We start from the raw sequence: 21,395 nt of genomic DNA, 5'->3' as shown, positions 1-21,395 counted from the left end.
GAAATGAAGGTCAAATTGTGGACGGTTGGCCTTTTAACGGCTCTCCTTCTGCTCCTCTTCCTTTCCCTCGGCCTCTACTTCGGACTGCGATCCAGAACGGATGGACCGCGGACTGAAGAGAAACACATCTACAAGAATGGCGCTGTTGCTGCGGATGCCGGCCCTTGCTCCGAGATTGGCCGGTCTGTAATTATGCATATATATAATGAGATTCAAATCATGTCCGTATATAATCTTATTATAATAACAAATCTTTATTTGTATCCCATTTTTCTCCCTAAACAGGACCCAAAGCAGCTCACAACTTTTTAAAACAATACAAATCGACCATACATCTATATAAATAAAGATGTAATGTTCATTTGTCTGATTAACATAACTCAAAAACCACTGGACGAATTGACACCAAATTTGGACACAATGTATACCTATCAGGCCAATGAGTGAACATCACTCATAAATACACTGAAAAACACAGCAAAAGAGACTTAGAAAGCCAAAAAACAAAAATTACATTATAATGCATACGCAAAACCACATATATATACGCAAACACACATATACACAAATATACACACACAAAACACATATACACAGATTGGGCCACAGCAGCGCATGGCAGGGGACGGCTAGTATAGTAATAAACAATAAACCAAACTACAGTAAAGCATAAATAAACATTTTAAAATAATTTCACAAATACAATTGTTGCGGGAATTCATCAACTCAGATGATAAACTTCACTCGACTCACTGAATATTAGCCTTCCTGTCATTCCAAATTAAATATTCCAAATTAAGTATATTTGTTTGTATTTAGAGCCATTTCAGTCTGGTTTCAGGCCGGGCTATGGAACAGAGATGGCATTGATTGCCTTGGTGGATGATCTCTAAAGAGAGCTGGACAGGGGCAGGGGTGGCTCAACCCATTACGCAAAGTAAGCATTTGCAGTATAGTTGATATTGCCCAGGGGCGCTCTTGAGGCGCTCTTGGGGGAAAATAGACCTTGACATATGCGAGTTCTAGTTACTGGGATGTATAGTTCACCTACAATCAAAGAGCATTCTGAACTCCACCAATGATGGAATTGAACCAAATATGGCACACAGAACTCCCACGACAAACAGAAAATATATATCAGTGATTGGTTGGGGAGGGGGGTGCCAAAATACTGTTTGCTTACCGTTGAAAATTACCTAGGGCCACCTCTGGACAGGGGGAATATGTCCCGGTTGGTTCTCCTGGACCTCTCAGTGGCCTTCAATACCGTTTGTCATGGCATCCCCCATGCTGTTTCACATAGACATGAAACCGCTGGGAGCGGTCATCCTGACTTTTGGAATGTGCTGCCACCTATATCTGGATGACACCCAGCTCTACTACTCCTCACCTAATGCCAAGGAATCTGTCCTGACCCTAAACCAGTGCCTGTCATCAGTAATGGACTGGATGAGGACAAACAAGTTGAAATTAAATCCAGACAAGACAGAGGTGCTCCTGGTTAGTCGGAAGGCGGATCAAGGATTGGGACCCAGCCTGTGCTGGATGGGGTCACACTCCCCCTGAGGACACAGGTCAACAGTTTGGGGAGTCCTCCTGGACTCGGCACTCAGCCTGGGGGCTGGGAGAGCATTCTTTGCACATTTAAATTTGTGTGCCGACTGCACCATTCCTAGAGAAGCCAGATCTGGCCACGGTGGTCCATGCCTTACTCACACCCCATCTGGATGACTCTCCGTGGGGCTGCCTCTGAAGAGTGCTTGGAAACTTAAGCTGGTCCAAAGAGCTACAGCCAGGTTGCTCACTGGAGCTGGACCCAGAGAGTGTACCACCCCCGTTACAGCACCTACAGTGGATGCCAATATGTATCAGCCTGATTCAAGGTGCTGGTTTTGACCTATAAAACCCTAAATGGTTCAAGCCCAACTTACCTATTTGACCAACCTGCCTAATTATGAAAATCTTCCAAATACTGACTTAGGCGATCCCTCTTTGTCTGAGTAGGATTGTCTTCCAAGATTGGTGTACTGGTGGTGGGTACATAGGTGACTGTGGAGCCCTGTTCTAGATCTGCATCTTCTCCCGCAGGCATCGGTTTCCAGGTGTAAGGCGGTCCTGGTCAGGGTTGTCTTGATGCGCCTTCCTCTTGGCACGTTTCTTTCTTTCACCCTCTATTCATGCTTTTTCAAATTCTACAGCACTGCTGGTCACAGCTGACCTCTAGCTGGAGCACTGAAGGGCCAAGGCTTCCAAGTTCTCTGTGTAATGCCACAGTTTTTAAGGTTGGCCTTGAGCCCATCTTTAAATCTCTTTTCCTGTCCACCAACATTCCATTTTCCATTCTTAAGTTCGGAGTACAGCAATTGCTTTGGGAGACAGTAGTCAGGCATCTGGATAACGTGGCCAGTCCAGCGGAGTTGATGGCGGAGGAGCATCGCTTCAATGCTGGTGGTCTTTGCTTCTTCCAGCACGCTGACATTTGTCCGCTTGTCTTCCCAAGAGATTTGCAGGATTTTCCGGAGGCAGCGCAGATGGAATCGTTCCAGGAGTTGCATGTGACTTTTGTAGACAGTCCACGTCTCGCAGGCGTACAGCAGGGTTGGGAGGACAATAACTTTATAAACAAGCACCTTGGTATCCCTATGGATGTCCCGGTCCTCAAACACTCTCTGCTTCATTTGGAAAAAAGCTGCACTCACAGAGCTCAGGCAGTGTTGTATTTCAGTATCAATGTTGACTTTTTGTGGCTGCCAAGGTAGTGGAAATGGTCAACAATTTCTAATGTTACACCATTAAGCTGTATTTCTGGCACTGGAGAGGGATTGGCTGGTGACTGCTGGAAGAGCTGCTGTCACAAATACGATTGGTGGTGACGAGACAGAGAGGGAGGCTTTTTCGGTAGCCGCCCCGGCCCTTTGGAACTCCCTCCCCATTGAGATAAAAACTGCCCCTTCCTTCCCTGCTATATTTCAAGAACCAGTTGAAGACCTACCTGTTCAAGCAAGCTTTTAAGGAAGAAATTTAATTTGGAATGACAGAGAAGCTAACTTTCAGTGAGTCAAGTGAAGTGTATTATTTGAACGAACAAATTCCTGCAACAACTGTTACCTGTTAAATGATTTTAAAATATTTATCTATGTCTTACTTTATAGTTGGTTTTATTGTTATTTTTATGGCTGATTTGTATTGTTTTTAAAATGTTGTGAGCCACTTTGGGTCCCATTTAGGAAGAAATGCAGGATATAAAAAAAGATGTATTTATTATTATTATTATTATTTTACTGACACAAAAACACAGTATGCCACAGCAAATGAGATCTATATGCTGGATTTCATATCACAAAATCACAAGTCAAACACTTCCCAAGCATTTGGGACTGTGTGATATATTTTCGAATGATGCGCGCAGATCCAAGTCAGATGGCCTTTTGCAGTTGATAGATCGAGATTTTGTTAATGTTTATTGTTTCCAAATGCCGGCTGAGATCTTTTGGCACGGCACTCAGTGTGCCCATTACCACTGGGACCACCTGTACTGGTTTATGCCAGAGCCTTTTCAGTTCGTTTTTTAGGTCCTGGTAACAGTTGAGTTTTTCTTCTTGTTTTTCGTCAATTTGGCTGTCACCTGCTATGTCGACATCAATAATCCAAACTTTTTTCTTTTCCACAATCATCATCATCATCATCATCATTCTGCAAAGGCTTCTCCATGGCTCAATAGACAGGGACCAAAACCTAGCAGACATGTTTGTTGTTTTCTGACTTAAAATTACTGTGTGGGGCTGGCGGTCTAAAAACCAACAAAACAACATGTTTGTGCATTTGTTTGTTCTAAGGTGGCTCTGGTGTGGCTTGCTGGATCGAGACCAAACATGTTTGCACGTATTATGTATTCTCCAAAATTAAAATACTTTTGGGTTTGAAGGGGCATAATACATCAAGGATGATAGGAAATGGAGTCCAAACATATCCAGAAAATGAATCCCACCAGTGATGGATTGGGACCAAACTTGGCAGATATTACTTTTAATGATCCAAAATGAAATCCTGGTTAATTGAGAGGAGGTATCTCATAGAGGATGATGGGAAATGGAGTCTAAACATGTTCGGAGAGCCATCAAGGATGGATCATATTGGTTTGTATCAAGATGGCTTCTCTATGCTTTGATGGATCGGAACCAAATGTGTTATACTTACTTTTAATGATCCAAAGTAAAATACTGGTGGGTTTTGAGCAAGGTAACTCATAGAGGATGATGGGAAATGGAGTTCAAACATTTCTGGAGAGCCATGAGAATCCCACCTATTATGGATCGTATTTGTTGGTTAGTTTGTACCAAGATTGCCCCTCCATGGTTTGATGGATGGGACAAAACATGATCACATATATTTTGTATTCTCCAAATTAAACTTCTGGTGGGTTTTGAGAAGGGTAACTCACAGAGGATGATGGGAACTATAATCTAAACATCTAGAGATAATTTTATTTCATAATTTCCTTTAGGAACATTCTCCAAAAAGGAGGGTCCGCCGTTGACGCCACCATCGCAGCCCTACTTTGCACAGGGCTCATGAATTCGCAAAGTAATGGGATCGGTGGAGGGGTCATCTTCACCATCTTCACCACCGATGGTAAGCGGATGTCATTTGTCATGCTGTCACGTACGAGCTCTTATACGATCCCGCACTTACTGTCATTTTCCCATTTGTTTCAGGGAAAGCAGAAGTCATCAACGCCAGAGAAGTGGCCCCCAAAAGAGCATCTCGGGATATGTTTGGAAACAACACACAATTGTCCTTGAAAGGTAAACTCGTAAAAAGATTATTTAAATGTTATTATTTAAAAGTATTTAATTTTTAATTTGATTTAATGTTTTAAAATAATATTTTACGTTTATTTTTTAAATAATATGTTATTTAAATGTGATTGTTTTTAAATTTAATGTCGTTTTAAATTTAGTATTTTTCATTTGATTTAATATTTGTTCCTATTTATCCTTATTAATTGAAATTTCCCATTAGCGGATAATACTAATCTTCCTGTGTACCTCTATAATACTATGTTTCCTGATAGGTTTTTATATGTTTGCAAAACTAGATTTGAACTTTAAAATAATATAGGTATTTATTTTTTTAAATGTAAAATTTACAAAGTAAGTTTTTTTAATTAAAAAAATATTTGTATTAGTTTGTCAAATAATACGTTTAAAATATATGGATTCTTTAAATACAATACTTTATTATTTAACATTATTTAAAGGTTATTATTTAATGGTCTTGATGATTTAATTTAATGTATATTTTTTAAAAAAACTTTTAATTTTATTTAGTACTAGCTTGAGTACCCAGCAGTGTCCGGGTTATTTGAAAAAGAAATTGTTTGTTTTGGGGTGTTGGGTAATATCATTTAGTTAGTTAGTAACACTATTTATTAGAAAAAAGCTAGTCTTTTATTTTGTTGTGTATGAATGCTCCCAGTCCCAGCAGAAAATACATAATGATGTGAGTGAACTACAATTCCCAGAATCGTGGGTAAATCCACCCCAAACCATGGCCATGTTGGGAGTTTGTGCCGAGTGTGATTCAGATTTGTCAGTGGCTGGGTTCAGTGCTCTCTGAATAAGGGCGAACTCCAACTCTCATATGCCAGGGAAAATCACCCCCAAACCATGCCAGTATTTACAGTTGCCATGTTGGTCCAGATCAGACATTGGCTGGATTCAGTGCTCTTTGGATGCAGGTGAACTACAGAGATTCCCAGGACAATCACCTCCAGACACTGCCTGTATTCACAGATGGGTATGCTGGGTCTGTGTGCTCTGGGTGCAGTGTGAACTACAACTCCCACGCGGGTGGATCATTCCCTCCTCAACCTATCTGTTGGCTATCAGGGTTCTGTGTGCCATGTGTGTTCCAGATCCATTGGGGGCTTTGGAATGACCTCTGGGTGCAGGGTAAACTACTACTTCCATGTGGGTAGGTCGATCCCCCCACAAACACCTCCAGTATGTTGAGTTGGTCACCAGGGTCCTGTGTTCGAAGTTTGGTCCAGGTCTGTCACTGGTGGGATTCAGAGTGCTCTGGGTGCAGTGTGAACTACAACTCCCATGCGGGTAGGTCAGTCCTCCCACAAACACATCCAATGTATTCTGTTGGTCACCAGGGTTCTGTGTTCAAAGTGTGGTCCAGACCCGTCATTGATGGGTTCAGCATGTTCTGGGGTGAACTACAACTCCCACACGGATGGGTCAGTTCCCCAAACCCCTCCAGTATGTTCTGTTGGTTATGGAGGTTTTATGTCCCAAGTTTGGTCCAGGTCCATCATTCGTGGGGGTTGCAGTGGACTGTGGAAGTGGGTGAAGATACTGCAGATCCCATCGTCCGTGGTCCATCCTCCCCCAACTCTCACCAGGACCGAAAGTGCATCATAGGGAATCTGTGTGTCAGATTTGGTCTAGGTGCATAATTCATGCAGGTCGCAGTGGTTTCTGGAAATGAGTGAAGATACTCCACTTCCCATCGTCCCTAGTCCATCCTCTCCCAAAACCTACTAGAATGTAAAGTATGTTATGGGGAGTCTGTGTGGCGAGTTTGGTCCAGGCCCATCATTCATGGGAGTCACAGAAGTCTCAGGAAGTGAGTGAAAGTACTGCACATCCCATAATTAGTGGTCCATCCTTCCCCAAACCGCACCAGGACGTAAAGTGGGTCATGGGGGGGTCTGTGTGGCAAGTTTGGTCTAGGCCCGTCATTCATGGGGGTTGCAGTGGTCTGTGGAAGTGGGTGAAATCCCATCATCCGTAGCAAGTGTGGTCCAGATCCATTGTTGGTTGGGTTCACAGTGCTCTAGATGTAGGTGAACCACAACGTAGAAATCATGGTGAATTCTTCCCAAACCTCTTGTTCAGTTGCTGATCAATTCCTGTTTGCTGTGTGCCATAGAAAAGGGTAGGAAAGGGTTAAGGGAGCGGTAGTGGGCTGGGTCATGCAAAATCCACAGCAATGGAAAGAGTAAGGAACCCTGGGATGTCCATTCTGGAGGAAAAACAGAACATCTAGGATGAAATTGTCCCTAAACTTGGGTGTTGGGCAGTTTGGTTTTGGGGAGGACATTGGCAGGTTTGGACTACATGTTTGCGGCGTCTGCTGTAACCTGTAATGTCCTTGGAGGGAGGGCTTTTGGTGGCTCTTCAGCACTGTGGGTTAAAGCTGTTTGTGGAGGTGGGAGGCTGTCTGTGTAAGTGAACACCTCTGCCACATACACACATACAAATTTTCATTCAATTCAATTTGTCCACATTTTCACTTTTATTATTTGTATAGATTATTGAAATATAATAGCAAAAATAAATCTAATACAAAGTAAGATTTGTGAATTAAAATAATAATTTATTCCATAATGTTTGCAAAGTTAAATAACAGATGTATTTATTTTTAAATGTAACATTTCTAATTTAAGTAATAGTTTTTATTTGTTTAATCTTTTTTAAAAAGCAATTATATGTTTACAAATTAAGATTTGAACTGAAATAATAAGTGTTTTTATTTATTTTTTATTAAAATGTAAAATTTGCGAAATAACATTTTGGATTTTGAAGATCATTTTCTTTTTTTAACCTAGTTTAGTGAAATCTCAGCTTGGCAGATAATCAGTTCGTCCTTCTTCAATGATGTTTTTGATCCCTTACATTCTCCATAAATGTATCTTCTCGATCAAATGATTTAATATTTTTATTTTAATATTTAAACTTAATTTAACATTTTTAATATTAATATTATTTAATTTTAAAATTTGATGTTGTGGATTTAATTTGATATTTTAGTTTTTAAAATTTGATTTGATATTTCTGTTTAATGTTTCTCAATGAATACGTTTAATTGAATACTTTTAATTTCTATGTAATACTATTTAAATATTACATAAAATTTATGTAATACCTGGTGGCGCAGGGGGTTAAACCACTGAGCTGCTGAACTTGCTGACCAAAAGGTTGGCGGTTTGAATCCGAGGAGCATGGTGAGCTCCTGCTGTTAGTCCCAGCTTCTGCCAACCTAGCAGTTCGCAAACGTGCAAATGTGAGTAGATCAATAGTTACCATTTCAGTGTGAAGGTAATGGCACTTCATGCAGTCATGCTGGCCACATGAACTAGGAGGTGTCTATGGACAATGCCGGTTCCTCGGCTTAGAAATGGAGATGAGCACCACTCCCCAGAGTCAGACATGATTAGACTTCATGTCAAGGGAAAACCTTTACCTTTCTTTTATTATTTAAATATAATAATAAAAACTAATTTATTCCCAGGAGGGCTATCGGTCGCTGTTCCAGGCGAAATCCGTGGTTACCAAATGGCGCACCAACGCCATGGCAAACTCCCTTGGAAGGAGTTGTTTCTTCCAAGTATCAAACTAGCCAAGGAAGGATTTCCCATTGGGAAAGGACTGGGAGCAGCTCTGGCCTCCCGCAAAATCTCCATCGAAAGCAACCCATCACTCTGGTGAGTTTGTGGATGATGGGATCCAGACATATCCGTTAATATTCAGTTGTAAAATTGACAAATTCGACAATTAATATTGATCACTTTTGAAACTTATTACTGGCCTCCATCCTGGACCATTATAGGAATTTGGGGGGCGGGGGGAGATGTTTTAAAAAAAATACATATTGAAAATATAAATGCTAATTTTAAAGATATCTTTTGGAAAAAATAAATCAACGTTTAATAAGTAATTTTGAAATCATTTAAAATGCTTAGCAAATGTTTGAAAATTTTATTCCTTTAGAAACATTTTGAAAAAAGTCAATGTGTTCAGAGGTTTTTTTAAAAAAATTAAAATCAGGAAATCAATCAAAATTCAAATTGTATACAAATTTTTTTTGAAAAAGTCAATGTGTTTTGTATTTTTTTCAAAAATTTCTTAAAAGGAAATGGTTCAAAATTGAGGGGAAAATGAATTATAAAAAAACTTAGGAAATTGATAAATTTAATTTTTAGAAAAGTTTTGGAAAATTCCATTTTAATTTGGGGGAGAAGTTCGATTAATTTGATTAAAATTGAAAAATTCAAAATTTTTCAAAAATGCTTGAAAAGGTTTAGGAACATACAATTTTTTTTAAAAAATACATTTTTTTACACAAAATTACAAAATTGCTCTCTGTTCTGGAGAAAAGAAGCGTAACTGACTATTCTCTTCCTCCTCTTCTGTTCTCCAGTGAAGTTTTCTGCAAAGAAGGGAAAGTCCTTCGGGAAAACGAGATCCTCAAGTTTCCCAAATTAGCTGTGACTTACGAGACTCTTGCCAACGAGGGACCAGATGCCTTTTACACAGGAAGTTTAGCCAAACAAATTGTTTCGGATGTCCAAGAAGCAGGTGAGTGAGGAGGGAGGATAGGTTCTTGCAAAGGCAGCAGCGACAAATTATGGAACTTTCTGGAACCTTCCAGAACCTTCCAGGACCTCATCTTTTTGGTCTTTTGATTTCAGGAGGGATCCTTTCCCTGGAAGATCTGAGGGACTACCAAGCCATTCTGGATGAAAACCCATTGAACATTACACTCGGGGAGTTCACCATGTTTACCCCTGGAGCCCCATTGAGCGGAGCCGTCTTGGCCTTGATCCTCAACATCTTAAAAGGTAACTCCAGACTTTGTGTCCAAGAAATTCCTCCTATTTTTAACCAAGAAAGCTTTTTTGTGTTTCTAGCTGAGAAAATCCATTTGTTTTTTATCCAAGGAGGAAATATTTGTTTTTATAGAAGAAAACATATCTTTATTTTCATTGTGAAAATATATGAGAAAATATCCCACCTTTTTCTATGAGAAAATATTTCTCTTTCTTTTTGTTCAAGGGAAATACCCTCATTGCAAATGCATTAATGAAACTAATCGATTATTTTTTTCCTCATCGGGATACAATTTCACTCCCAATGACATTTTTATACAAAAAAAGTATCATTGTGTTTATATGAGAAAGTCATTCTGTTTTTATACAAGAAAATGTCTCTCATTTTTATCCAAGAAAATGTCTTGTTTTTATCTGAGAAAATATTAGTTTTTATACGAGAAAATATCTCTGATTTTCATCCATGTTTGTTAGTCCATTTTTATATCCAAAAAATAATCTTTATGCTTATATGAGAAAGTCATTCTGTTTTTATCCAAGAAAATATTTATCATTTTTAACCATGTTTGTTAGTCTGTTTATATTCAAAAAAATATTTGTATTTATAGAAGAAAGATATTTCCTAATTGGAAACACCTTTCCTGATGCCGTTAATCTTTTCTGTCATCAGGATACAATTTCACTTCTGATGCTGTGGCAACCCTGGAGGCGAAGGGCCTGACCTCCCACCAGATCTTGGAGGCCTTCCGCTTTGCTTTTGCCAAGAGGACCCTCCTGGGAGACCCCCGCTTTGTTGACGTCACTGGGGTTCGTTTTGGAAAACGGTGTAATAATTATTATTATTAGCAATAACCTCAAAATAAAAATTACTGTATCTCTTGTAAATCCAGGTGACACAGAACATGACCTCGGAATTGTTTGCGGAGAGCCTACGGGTCAAAATCACCAACGTCACGCACAATATCAGCTACTACGAGCCGGAATACTACATGCCAGAAAGCGCTGGTACCTCTCATGTCTCCGTCACAGCCGCTGATGGCAGCGCCGTATCCGCCACCAGCACAATCAACCAATAGTATGCGCTCTGGGTTCTAGTCCGAACTTTCATCTTAAAGTTCAGATTAGAACCTAAAACGGATTTGATACATGTTATAATGACATGTAGGTATTGAATCCATTCTGGGTTCTGGTCCAGACTTTACATTTAATTACTGTGTTGAGATAATATGCCTCCCAATATAAGAATATGTTGTTATTATTTCTGTATCTGTAGGACACATTATATCCCAATGGAGAATTGGCATAATATGCATTGACTCCATTCCGGATTCTAGTCCTAAGTTTGTGCTTAATATATTTCCTTCTTTGGGGATAATATGTATTGAATTTGTGTATTTCCCCATTTTGGGATATGTTTTGCATCCGGAACTGGTTTTAGTATTGGCTTCCTGTTTATTGGCATAATATGTATTGAACCCTCTCTGAGTTCTAGTGTGAACTTTAAGCTTCCTTACTGTGCCTTCCTATATTGGGATGACATACTTCTCGAATCCACTTCAGGTTCTAGTCTGAACTTCAAGCTGACTGTGTCTCCTCGTTTTAACATAATAAATCTCAAATCTCTTCCGGGTTCTAGTCCAAAATTTACGCTGTTTATTTCCCTATCTATCTATCTATCTATATCTTAAATTCACTGCAAGTTCTAGTCCAAACTCTAAAGCTTACTTACTATATCTTCCTATATTGGGGAGATATAGTAAGTAGTTTCTCGTCCTACTAGTCCAAGACAATGTAGACTGAAACCCATAATGGATATCATACTATACAATCTTACTGTCATTATCTTGTTTTTTCCCCTTCTTCTAGTTTTGGCTCTGAGGTCCGTTCCAATGTGAGCGGGATCATCTTTAACGATGAGATGGATGACTTCAGCTCCCCATACCTTGTCAATGGTTTTGGGGTGTCCCCCTCTGTCGCCAACTTCATCTCCCCAGGTAAACACCAAGGATGGGAGTTGTAGTCCAACCCTGATCTCACAGAACAAATAAGAACAATATGAGGGACGTCTGTTCCTGAAACGAGTCCGAACTCCCTATTCTCTCTCCCTCTTAGGGAAGCATCCATTTTCCTCGATGTGTCCGACCATATTGGTGGACAAGGAAAACCAGGTCAAGATGGTGGTTGGTGCCTCCGGAGGTACTAAAATCACCACCGCCACTGCATTGGTGAGTCTTCCAAAAGCAGGTCGGACTGAAAACCAGGACAGATGACAGGGACGAGGGATCAATTTGCGACTTCTTTTCTCGTTATTTCAAGGCGATCATGAACTCGTTATGGTTGGGATACGACGTGAAGGGTGCTGTGGAAGAACCCCGTTTTCACAACCAACTCTTGCCGCCAGTCACTGTCTTGGAGGAAGTGGTGTCAAAGGTCAGGATGCAACTCCTGTTCGTGGAAAAGTCATTTTCCCGTGTCCCATAACACAACATAACACAAAACCGTAGTTCCCATGAATATGAGTGTAACCATAATTTGTCTGTCATTGCTGTTCCCCCCCCCCCATTAATTGATTAATTTCCTTCCTTTCTCATTAATTAGGGTCTGGAAGACGAGCTAAGGAAAAGGAAACACGAAATCACCCGAACTCAACGCGGAGCGGTGGTGCAGGCCATCTTGCGGACGCTACATGGGTGGGCCGCAGCCTCGGATTCCCGGAAAGGCGGATACCCAGCAGGATATTAATTAATATTTCACCTCATTTGCATAATTTGTCATATTGGAAATTACTATCGGACCCACCAATGACAAGCGTGCTCAGCAGCAAATGTGAGCGACCGTCTGTTATCCTCGAATTTCCCATAAAGAGGAGCAACTATTCATAGTAACCCATCCTCCAACTCATAGGCATATAATCAGCATTCCATTTTTTATGAGTCCTATTGGAATTTACTTTCAGACTCATAAGTGTTACTTAATGGCAAGTGCGAACGATGATCTCTCACCCCCAAAACCCAAATGGGACCCTCGTTTTACATCTCATTTGCATATAATGAATGCACCGTTTTTTTACGACTTGTGTGGGAAATTGATTTTGGACTGATAAATAATTAGCATACTTCATGGTGAATGCGGGCGATCACCTCAAATTTTTATTCCTCATTTTGCATCTATTTGCATATAAACAATGTATGCATCTAATTTGCATATAATCCATATGCTGTATTTTTACGAGTCTTATTGGAAATTGATTTCAGACTCACAAGGTAGAAATACCCATATTATCCGAAAACTCTGATATCCAATTACAATTTTATAATGCCGTTATAAAAATTATAATTGCGATGCATTTATTAAAATTTAAGCAAGAAACTGGGCTCTAGGACAGAAATAGAGTTTGTGTATATATTATAGATATATAGATAATTCTCTTACAGACAGCATATATATATATATATATATATATATATATATATATATATATTCAATTGGTAAAAATCACATTATTCCAGGTATTAAGTGGTTGCTCATTTACATAACATAAAAATGCAACACAACACAAGAAAACATTGCTTACTATAGACTTCACAGTGTGGCAACTCCCGAAACAATTCCTAGCTAGAAAAAGCAAACTACACATCCCAAGGCTGCTATAATATTATTGAGGAGCTACAGAGTACATTTTCTCAGCATATCCCCACCACAACTATAAATTCCAAGCTCGCCTTTAAAGGGCTGTTGTTCTGTTCTAGTCTCATCAAACTACAAATCCCATAGTGCCATCAAGTCAGGTCTAATTTTGCCAAACTCTGAGTTACAAGATAAGACATATTCACTCTGGTCTGTTCCCTTTAAGGCATAGCCATGCTACAAGTTTGCCGTACTACAAATTTGCTCTGGTCTATTCCTGTATGCCTTTAAGGCATACATCCACTCTCATGTATTCCCATCCAAACTACACATCCCATGGTCCATTTAAGGCACGATTTCTGGCTAATTTTACCAAAATACAAATCCCAAAATAAGACATATCCACTCTCATGTATTCCCATACGAACTACAAATCCTATCGTTCCTTTTTAAAGAAAGCACAGGTCCGAACTACAAATCCCATAGGACAATAAAAGCCATAATTGTCTCTCTTTCTGTCAATCTATATCTATATATATTTCAAAATAGAGGTAATTGTCTGCATTTGGTAATTGCTTTGGCACCGCTCGCATTCTTCACATGCAAATTTTCAGGATCTGAGGTTCAAAAATAATAATTAATCATAATAAAAACAAAATCTCAGTATCCAGAAGCTTCTCCATTCTTCCTGAGGTCTGAATAGGGGAAAAGGCAAGACCCGTCCTTGGAAATGCCTTGAACGACATTCAGCATGAATTTATTTACCTCGACGGTATGGCCCTTGTCACGTAGGAAAGCAATGGTTTCCTATGGGGAAAATAATCAGAAAATAAGGGGGGGACAGCATTATTATGAAGGATGTAATGTGCTTATCTTATTTATTTATTATTTATTTATTTATTTATTTATTTATTGCATTTATTGACCGCCCCTCTCAGCCCGAGGGCGACTCGGGGCGGTTCACAACAACAAAAAGAGACAGTGTACAAAAAGCCGAGACGATACAGACCAGACAATACAACATAACATATACTTATGCTAAAAAACCGCTTCGTCAAGTCCTGGGGTCATAGCCAAAATTCACAGTCCTAGTTCAGTCCATGGTCATTCAATGCACTCAGTCGAAGGCCTGCTCGAAGAGCCATGTTTTCAGGCCCCTACGAAAGGCCATCAAGGAGGGCGCCTGTCTAACTTCAGCAGGGAGGGTGTTCCACAGCCGGGGGGCCACCACCGAGAAGGCCCGCTCTCTCGTCCCCGCCAGACGTGCCTGTGAGGCCGGCGGGACCGAGAGAAGGGCCTCCCCGGATGACCTCAAGGCCCTCGTGGGCTCGTAGGCCGAGATGCGGTCTGCAAGGTATTTTGGGCCGGAACCGTTTAGGGCTTTGTAGGATAACACCAGCACCTTAAATTGGGCCCGGTAGCAAATCGGCAGCCAGTGGAGCTGGGACAGCAGAGGCGTTGTATGCTCTCTGCTTCCAGCTCCCGTTAACAACATGGCTGCCGCGCGCTGGACTAGCTGGAGCTTCCGGACCGTCTTCAAGGGCAGCCCCACGTAGAGAGCGTTGCAGTAGTCGAGGCGGGATGTGACCAAAGCGTGTACCACCGTGGCCAAGTCAGACTTCCCAAGATACGGGCGCAGCTGGCGCACGAGCCTAAGCTGTGCAAATGCTCCCCTGGTCACCGCTGAAACCTGGGGCTCCAGGCTCAGCGATGAGTCCAGGGTCACACCCAAGCTGCGAACCTGCGCCTTCAAGGGGAGTGCGACCCCGTCCAGCACAGGCTGTAACCCTATACCCTGTTCGGCCTTGCGACTGACCAGGAGTACCTCTGTCTTGTCTGGATTTAATTTCAGTTTGTTCGCCCTCATCCAGACCATTACAGCGGCCAGGCACCGGTTCAGGACTTCGACGGCCTCCTTAGTAGCAGGTGGGAAGGAGTGACAGAGTTGGACGTCATCTGCGTACAGGTGACACCGCACCCCGAAACTCCGGATGATCTCACCCAGCGGCTTCATGTAGATGTTAAACAGCAAGGGGGACAAGATGGAACCCTGAGGAACGCCACAGGTCAACGGCTGCGGCGTTGAACAGGAGTCCCCCAACAACACCTTCTGGGTACGACCCTCCAGAAATGATCGGAGCCACTGCAGAGCAGTGCCCCCGAGGCCCATCTCTGCAAGGCGCCCCAGAAGAATACCGTGGTCGACGGTATCGAAGGCCGCTGAGAGGTCCAGGAGCACCAACAGGGACACACTCCCCCTGTCTAGCTCCCGACGGAGATCATCCACTAAGGCGACCAAGACCGTCTCGGTACCATGCCCCGGTCTGAAACCAGACTGTGCCGGATCCAGATAATCCGTGTCTCTCAAGAATACCTGGAGTTGTGAGGCCACCACGCTTTCCATGACTTTGCCCAAAAAGGGAAGATTGGAAACAGGCCGAAAGTTGTCCAATTTAGTGGGGTCAAGTGATGGTTTCTTCAACAGCGGCTTTATAACAGCCTGTTTTAGGCTCGCTGGAATCTTGCCTTCCCGAAGGGAGGCGTTAACCACCACCGTTACCCACTCGGCCAATCCCCCTCTGGCCTCCTTAAGAAGCCAGGATGGGCAGGGGTCTAGGATGGACGTGGTGGGTCTCATCCCTCCAAGTACCTTGTCCACATCCTCGGGTTTCACAAACTGAAAAGAATCCAACAAAATCTGACAAGCAGGTGCTTGTGTCACATCCACGGAGACTGCATCTAAAGTGGCGTCCAGCCCGGAACGGATCAAAGCGACTTTGTCTGCAAAGAACCGAGCAAATGCTTCACAGCGCGTTGCCGAGTTGTCAGGGCTCCCACCGGTAGGGGGAGTTAAAAGACCTCTGACAACCCGGAACAACTCCGCCGGACGGTTCTTTGCAGACGCAATAGTGGCCGCAAAGAAAGTTTTCTTTGCGGCTTTTATTGCCGCGGCGTATGCCCTCAAAAAGGACACAAACCGTGCTCGGTTTGACTCGCTTGGGTCCGATCGCCACACGCTCTCTAGAACCCTCTTCCTTCGCTTCATCGCTGCCAGCTCCTCGGTGAACCAAGGAGCTGGTTTAGCTCGGTTACTTGAGAGGGGACGTTCCGGAGCGATCATGTCAATAGCCCTGGTCATCTCCCCATTCCAGAGAGCGACCAAGGCCTCGACATTGTCGCCTACCGCGGCGGCGGGAAACTCCCCAAGAGCCGTCAGGAATCCGTTCGGATCCATTAGCCTCCTGGGGCGGACCATCTTAATGGGTCCTCCACCCTTGCGGAGGTTAGGGGGCGCAGTAAGCCTAAATCTAATCAGGAAGTGGTCGGACCACGGCAACGGAGAGATGGACAACTCCTCCACACCGCCACCCTGCTCCCATCCCTGGCAGAAAACCAAGTCCAATGTGTGTCCAGCACAGTGGGTGGGGCCAGTTATTTGTTGGGACAGCCCCATGGTTGCCATGGCGGACATGAAGTCCTGAGCTGCACCTGTGAGGGTTGCCTCGGCGTGGATGTTGAAGTCCCCCAGCACAAGGAGCCGTTGGGACTCCACCGCCAGGCTCGAGACCACCCCCGCTAGCTCAGGTAGGGAGACTGTAGTGCAGCGAGGTGGACGGTACACTAGCAGAATCCCTATTCTGTCCCGGTCACCCACCCTCAGGTGGACGCATTCAAAATTTGTGGTCTGCGGGATGGGGCTCCTGGTTAGATGGATGGTATCTCTATAGACCACTGCGACCCCGCCTCCCCGTCCTCCGGCTCTTGGTTGGTGTTGCACGGAGAAACCTGGAGGACAAAGCTGGGAGAGATTTACGCCCCCCGCTTCATCCAACCAGGTCTCCGTGATGCACGCCAGATCTGCCCGTTCCTCCAGGATTAAGTCCTGAATCCAAGTTGTTTTTCCGTTGACAGACCTGGCGTTCAACAACACCACCTTCAAGCCAGAGGGCCCGCTCACCTGGTTACACCAAGTTACCTTAGGAGACCTATTGGGGATAGTTAATTTAGAGAAGCGGTCCGAATTAGGCCGAATTCGAGGTCTCCTTCTCCCGCATCTCCTCCTTCCCACCACGACCTCTATGGGGACCCCTCGGCTAGTGGAACACCTCCCCCCCTCCATGCCGCCGTTGTGAGCTATAAGATTACTTTCTTGCCAGCATCCCCCCTCCCCCTCCCCCCCCCCTCCCCACCACACTCTCCATCACAGGCATATTTGCATATTTTTTCATTTCCCTGTCCTAATAAGGGCTCACCTGGTTAAAGTTTGGCTTTACTTTGATGGGAAAAATAAGGAAAAAAATAGAAATTCAATTCAATTAGAATGAAATGAAATTTAAAATTAAATTAAAAGTAAATTAAATTAAAGTTCAAATGAAATAGAAATAAATTAAAATTAAATTAAAGTTCAAACGAAATGGAAATAAATTAAAATTAAATTCTAGTTAAAATGAAACCAAAATGAAATTAAAATTAATTACATTACAATAAAATTAAAAGAAAAAATTGCATATTTGATTTGCATACTTTTTCTATAAATTTCCTCATCCTGATCAAGGGCTCACCTGGTCAAAATTCAGCTCCACTTTGATTGGGGGAAAAAGCAAAGATTTTGGAGGGAAGGGACGTTTTCATATCTCATGTGCATATTTTTTGCATACATTTCCCATCCTAATTATGGCTTACCTTATCAAAATTTGACTCCACTTTGATGGAATTATTCTTGTTGGCATAAAGGATTGGTGCCTCAATCGCAGCATCCAAATTGTACCCCAACCATAACTTGTTCGCAATGGCCTAAAAACAAAAACAAAAAATCAGAATCAATTAATCAATAATCAATCAATACAATCAGATTTCAGATTATTATTTTTTAAGCATTTCCATTTTAGGACTGTGAGCAGTTTCAGACTTTACACTTGAGGGTTTTAAATTTGGAGCAATTTGGATTTCGGGGAATTTTGAATTTCTGAATTTGGAAAATTTCCGATTTTGGGATTTTCGCGCATTCAAGATTTGAAATTTGGGGATATTTTGGCTTTTGGAGCATTTCAGATTTCGGAGGATTATACATTCTCGATTTCGGATCATTTCACAATATCTTTGAATATTTCAGATTTTGGAGAATTTTGGATTTTGGGACATTTCAGATCTTGGATTTCTCAATGCTCAATCCATCTTGATTGTTACGGTTGTTGGATAATATATTTTGATGGAGAAGGATATGAACTGAATTTAATTCAGTTAACAGATTGATAGAATTTGTTAATTTACCTGGGCAACAGCGGGAATAATTAGCGTCCCTCCCGATCCACCAATAATCAACTTTGCCTTTTGGTCTTTGGAAAGAAGAATTGAAGGAACCATCGATGAAGGAGGCATCTCGTCTGGATTGGGAAAAGAAAGAGCCCCAAAAATAAGGATAAAAATTTAAAAAATCAAATTATGAAAAGGAATTTCAAGAAATTAAATCTGAATATTTTTTGGTCCAAATAATTGAGAGCCATTCCCTCAACTGACACTTCAGCTAAATTGCATGTATTCAACAAATGCAATTTTCTGGTAAAAAACCCCCCCCCAAAAAAAACAAAACACACACACACAAGGTAATTTAAATTTAATGTAAACTATAATTACATCAAAATTAATTATAATGCCATTAAAATTGACTATAATTCCATTACAGTTAACTATAATTCCATTAAATTATAATTCCATTAAAATGAATTAAAATTCAACTAAAATGAATTATTCAATTAACATGAAATATAATTCAATTAACATTAATTATTATTCCATTACAATAAAATAAATTAAATTAAATTAAAATTAAGTTAAAATTTGAGTAAAGTAAAATATAGTATACCGTAATTTAATTGTAATTACCAGGAAAGATTTTTCGCTCTGATTGCTTCATGCAAAAGTCCGCCATTTCATTGTTGAGGATGATTCCCGTCTGCTCTGAATAAACCATCGAACCGAAGCTATGAATATGAGAAAAATGGGGTCATCGATATGCAAATTTATGCAAATGAGGTAGTGGGTAGAGAGGAGTCTGACCTCCAAGGTTAGGGGTCAGTCATTAGGCGTTCTTTCATCCACTGATTCTTGCATTCATTAATTCATATATTTATTAATTCAGACATCAGTTAATTAACATATCTATTAATTCACCCATTCATTAATTCATTCATCTTCAATGCATGCCCTGCAAATCATGAATGTACTAATCATGCACCCCTAATTATTCTGTAATTCATGAATCCACTAATCATTTCACTCAATAATTTTTTTAAATATTAAATTTGTTCATTAATCCATCCCATAATTCACACATTTATTAATTAATGCATTAATTAATTCACAGACTTATTAATTCATTAATTAACACATTCATTAATTTATACATCCATTAATTCAAGCGTTTATTCATGTAAAAATTAATACATCCATTAATTCATTAATTCATTAATTCATCCATCCATTAATTCATCCATCCCTTAATCCATATATTGATTCATTCTTGAATTCCTCCATTAATTAATTAATTCACACATATTTAATTCACACATTCATTAATTTATACATCCATTAATTCAAGTATCTATTTACGTATCTATTAATTCATACATTCGTGAATTCCTACATTCATTAAGTCACACATCCTTTAATTCATACATCCATTCATTCATATAGTTATTAACTCATCCATTAATTAATTCATACATCCACTCATTCATACAGCCATAAATTCATATATCTGCTAAATGAAGCATTCATGCATGTATTCATTCATCTACTCATTCATATATCCTTGAATTCATACATCCATCAGTTCAAATATTTATTTATGTATTAATTCATTCATACATCTGCTAGAATCATAGAGTTGGGAGACACCATGTGATCCCTCCTGACAGATGACCATCCATTAATTAACATATCAACCAAGTCATGTGTTAATTAATGATATAAAGTCACACATCTTCTTGTCCCTTACTTCCCACCTTAATGATTGATGCATTGGCTGATGAACATATCCACTAGTGAACTCACGGGTGGTTGATGGTGCTGGTGGCAGAGGCAGCATTCCCCTCTTGGTCGACGGCAGCCACATGGGATGTCCCAAAGGGCCCCGATCCGGTCAAGTTCACATTATCATAATGTCCCAAAGGATGGTCTCCTCGTGAGTCGATCCGTTTCCGGACCTCATTAGCAAACTGGTCCGAAATCAATTTCCTCAACTCTTCCTGCAGGAGAAAAATCCAGAATAAATGCAAATATGTATGTATGTTTGTTGGTTTGTACCCCAAAAACCCCTATGTGGCATGAATGAATAGGGATGAACATGTGTCAGATATATTTGTTATTCTCCAACTTAAATTTAGTAGGGTCTTTCAAGTTTGAAACCCACCCCATTTTAGAGCTAGAGCCCTATAAACCCAATACATAGGTAAGTCAGTTTGTTGGTTTGTACTCCAAAAACTCCTACGTGGCATAACTTGATTGGGTCCAAAATGTGTCAGATATATATCCATTATTCTACAACTTAAATTTAGCGGAGGTTTTCAAATACAAAACCCACCCTGTTTTGGAGCAAATGCCCAAAGAGTGAAAACTGGGATCAGAAAGGATTAGCTGTAGTGCTCAGATACAGCCACAAGAGGGCCAAATATAGATAGAAAGGATTAGCTGCTTGCTCATATATCATAGAATCATAGAGTTGGAAGAGACCTCATGGGCCATCCAGTCCAACTCCCTGCCAAGAAGCAGAAAAATCGAGTTCAAAGCACCCCCAACAGATGGCCATCCAGCCTCTGTTTAAAAGCTTCCATAGAAAGAGCCTCCACCACACTTCGGGGTAGAGTTCTACTGCTGAACAGTTCTCACAGTCAGAAAGTTTTTCTTAATGTTCAGGTGGAATGTCCTTTCTTGTAGTTTGAAGCCATTGCTCCTCGTCCTAGTCTCCAGGGCAGCAGAAAACAAGTTTGCTCCCTCCTTACTCGTACAAGTTTAAATGTCCATGCTGCTAGCTGTGAAAGAGTTAATCTTTGGAACATTATGAAGCATGTGTAGAACAGACAAGGAAGGTGTTGCAACAGACTAGGAGGCTTGACACTGAATTAATAAGCTGATAACAGTGGGGTAT

At 41.1% G+C, this 21,395-nt stretch overlaps 2 protein-coding genes across 2 annotated transcripts in view; one reads left to right on the top strand and one right to left on the bottom strand.

Annotated features, from left to right (window-relative positions):
* GGT1 (gamma-glutamyltransferase 1) overlaps positions 1-12,811 on the top strand; it is a 12,843-nt gene extending 32 nt beyond the window's left edge. Inside the window, exons 1-12 of the mRNA XM_060785272.2 lie at positions 1-182; positions 4,505-4,632; positions 4,716-4,805; positions 8,305-8,497; positions 9,214-9,371; positions 9,485-9,634; positions 10,293-10,429; positions 10,513-10,697; positions 11,489-11,616; positions 11,735-11,847; positions 11,939-12,052; positions 12,221-12,811. The exon at positions 1-182 is cut by the window's left edge and continues 32 nt beyond it. Of these exons, the coding sequence (XP_060641255.2) occupies positions 4-182; positions 4,505-4,632; positions 4,716-4,805; positions 8,305-8,497; positions 9,214-9,371; positions 9,485-9,634; positions 10,293-10,429; positions 10,513-10,697; positions 11,489-11,616; positions 11,735-11,847; positions 11,939-12,052; positions 12,221-12,364 (1,719 nt within the window). The 5' untranslated portion in view covers positions 1-3 and the 3' untranslated portion in view covers positions 12,365-12,811. The remainder of the gene's footprint in view (positions 183-4,504; positions 4,633-4,715; positions 4,806-8,304; positions 8,498-9,213; positions 9,372-9,484; positions 9,635-10,292; positions 10,430-10,512; positions 10,698-11,488; positions 11,617-11,734; positions 11,848-11,938; positions 12,053-12,220) is intronic.
* The window catches only part of GGT5 (gamma-glutamyltransferase 5), a 22,735-nt gene continuing 14,089 nt past the window's right edge, over positions 12,750-21,395 (bottom strand). The window contains exons 9-13 of the mRNA XM_060785271.2: positions 20,303-20,496; positions 19,133-19,230; positions 18,521-18,633; positions 17,933-18,043; positions 12,750-14,056 (exon numbers count right to left, since the gene is read on the bottom strand). Coding sequence (XP_060641254.2) covers positions 13,910-14,056; positions 17,933-18,043; positions 18,521-18,633; positions 19,133-19,230; positions 20,303-20,496 — 663 coding nt within the window. The 3' untranslated portion in view covers positions 12,750-13,909. The remainder of the gene's footprint in view (positions 14,057-17,932; positions 18,044-18,520; positions 18,634-19,132; positions 19,231-20,302; positions 20,497-21,395) is intronic.

Source organism: Anolis sagrei, chromosome X (genome assembly GCF_037176765.1).
Source record: "Anolis sagrei isolate rAnoSag1 chromosome X, rAnoSag1.mat, whole genome shotgun sequence".
NCBI lineage: Eukaryota > Metazoa > Chordata > Lepidosauria > Squamata > Dactyloidae > Anolis > Anolis sagrei.
This window is presented reverse-complemented; position numbering and strand designations above follow the sequence as displayed.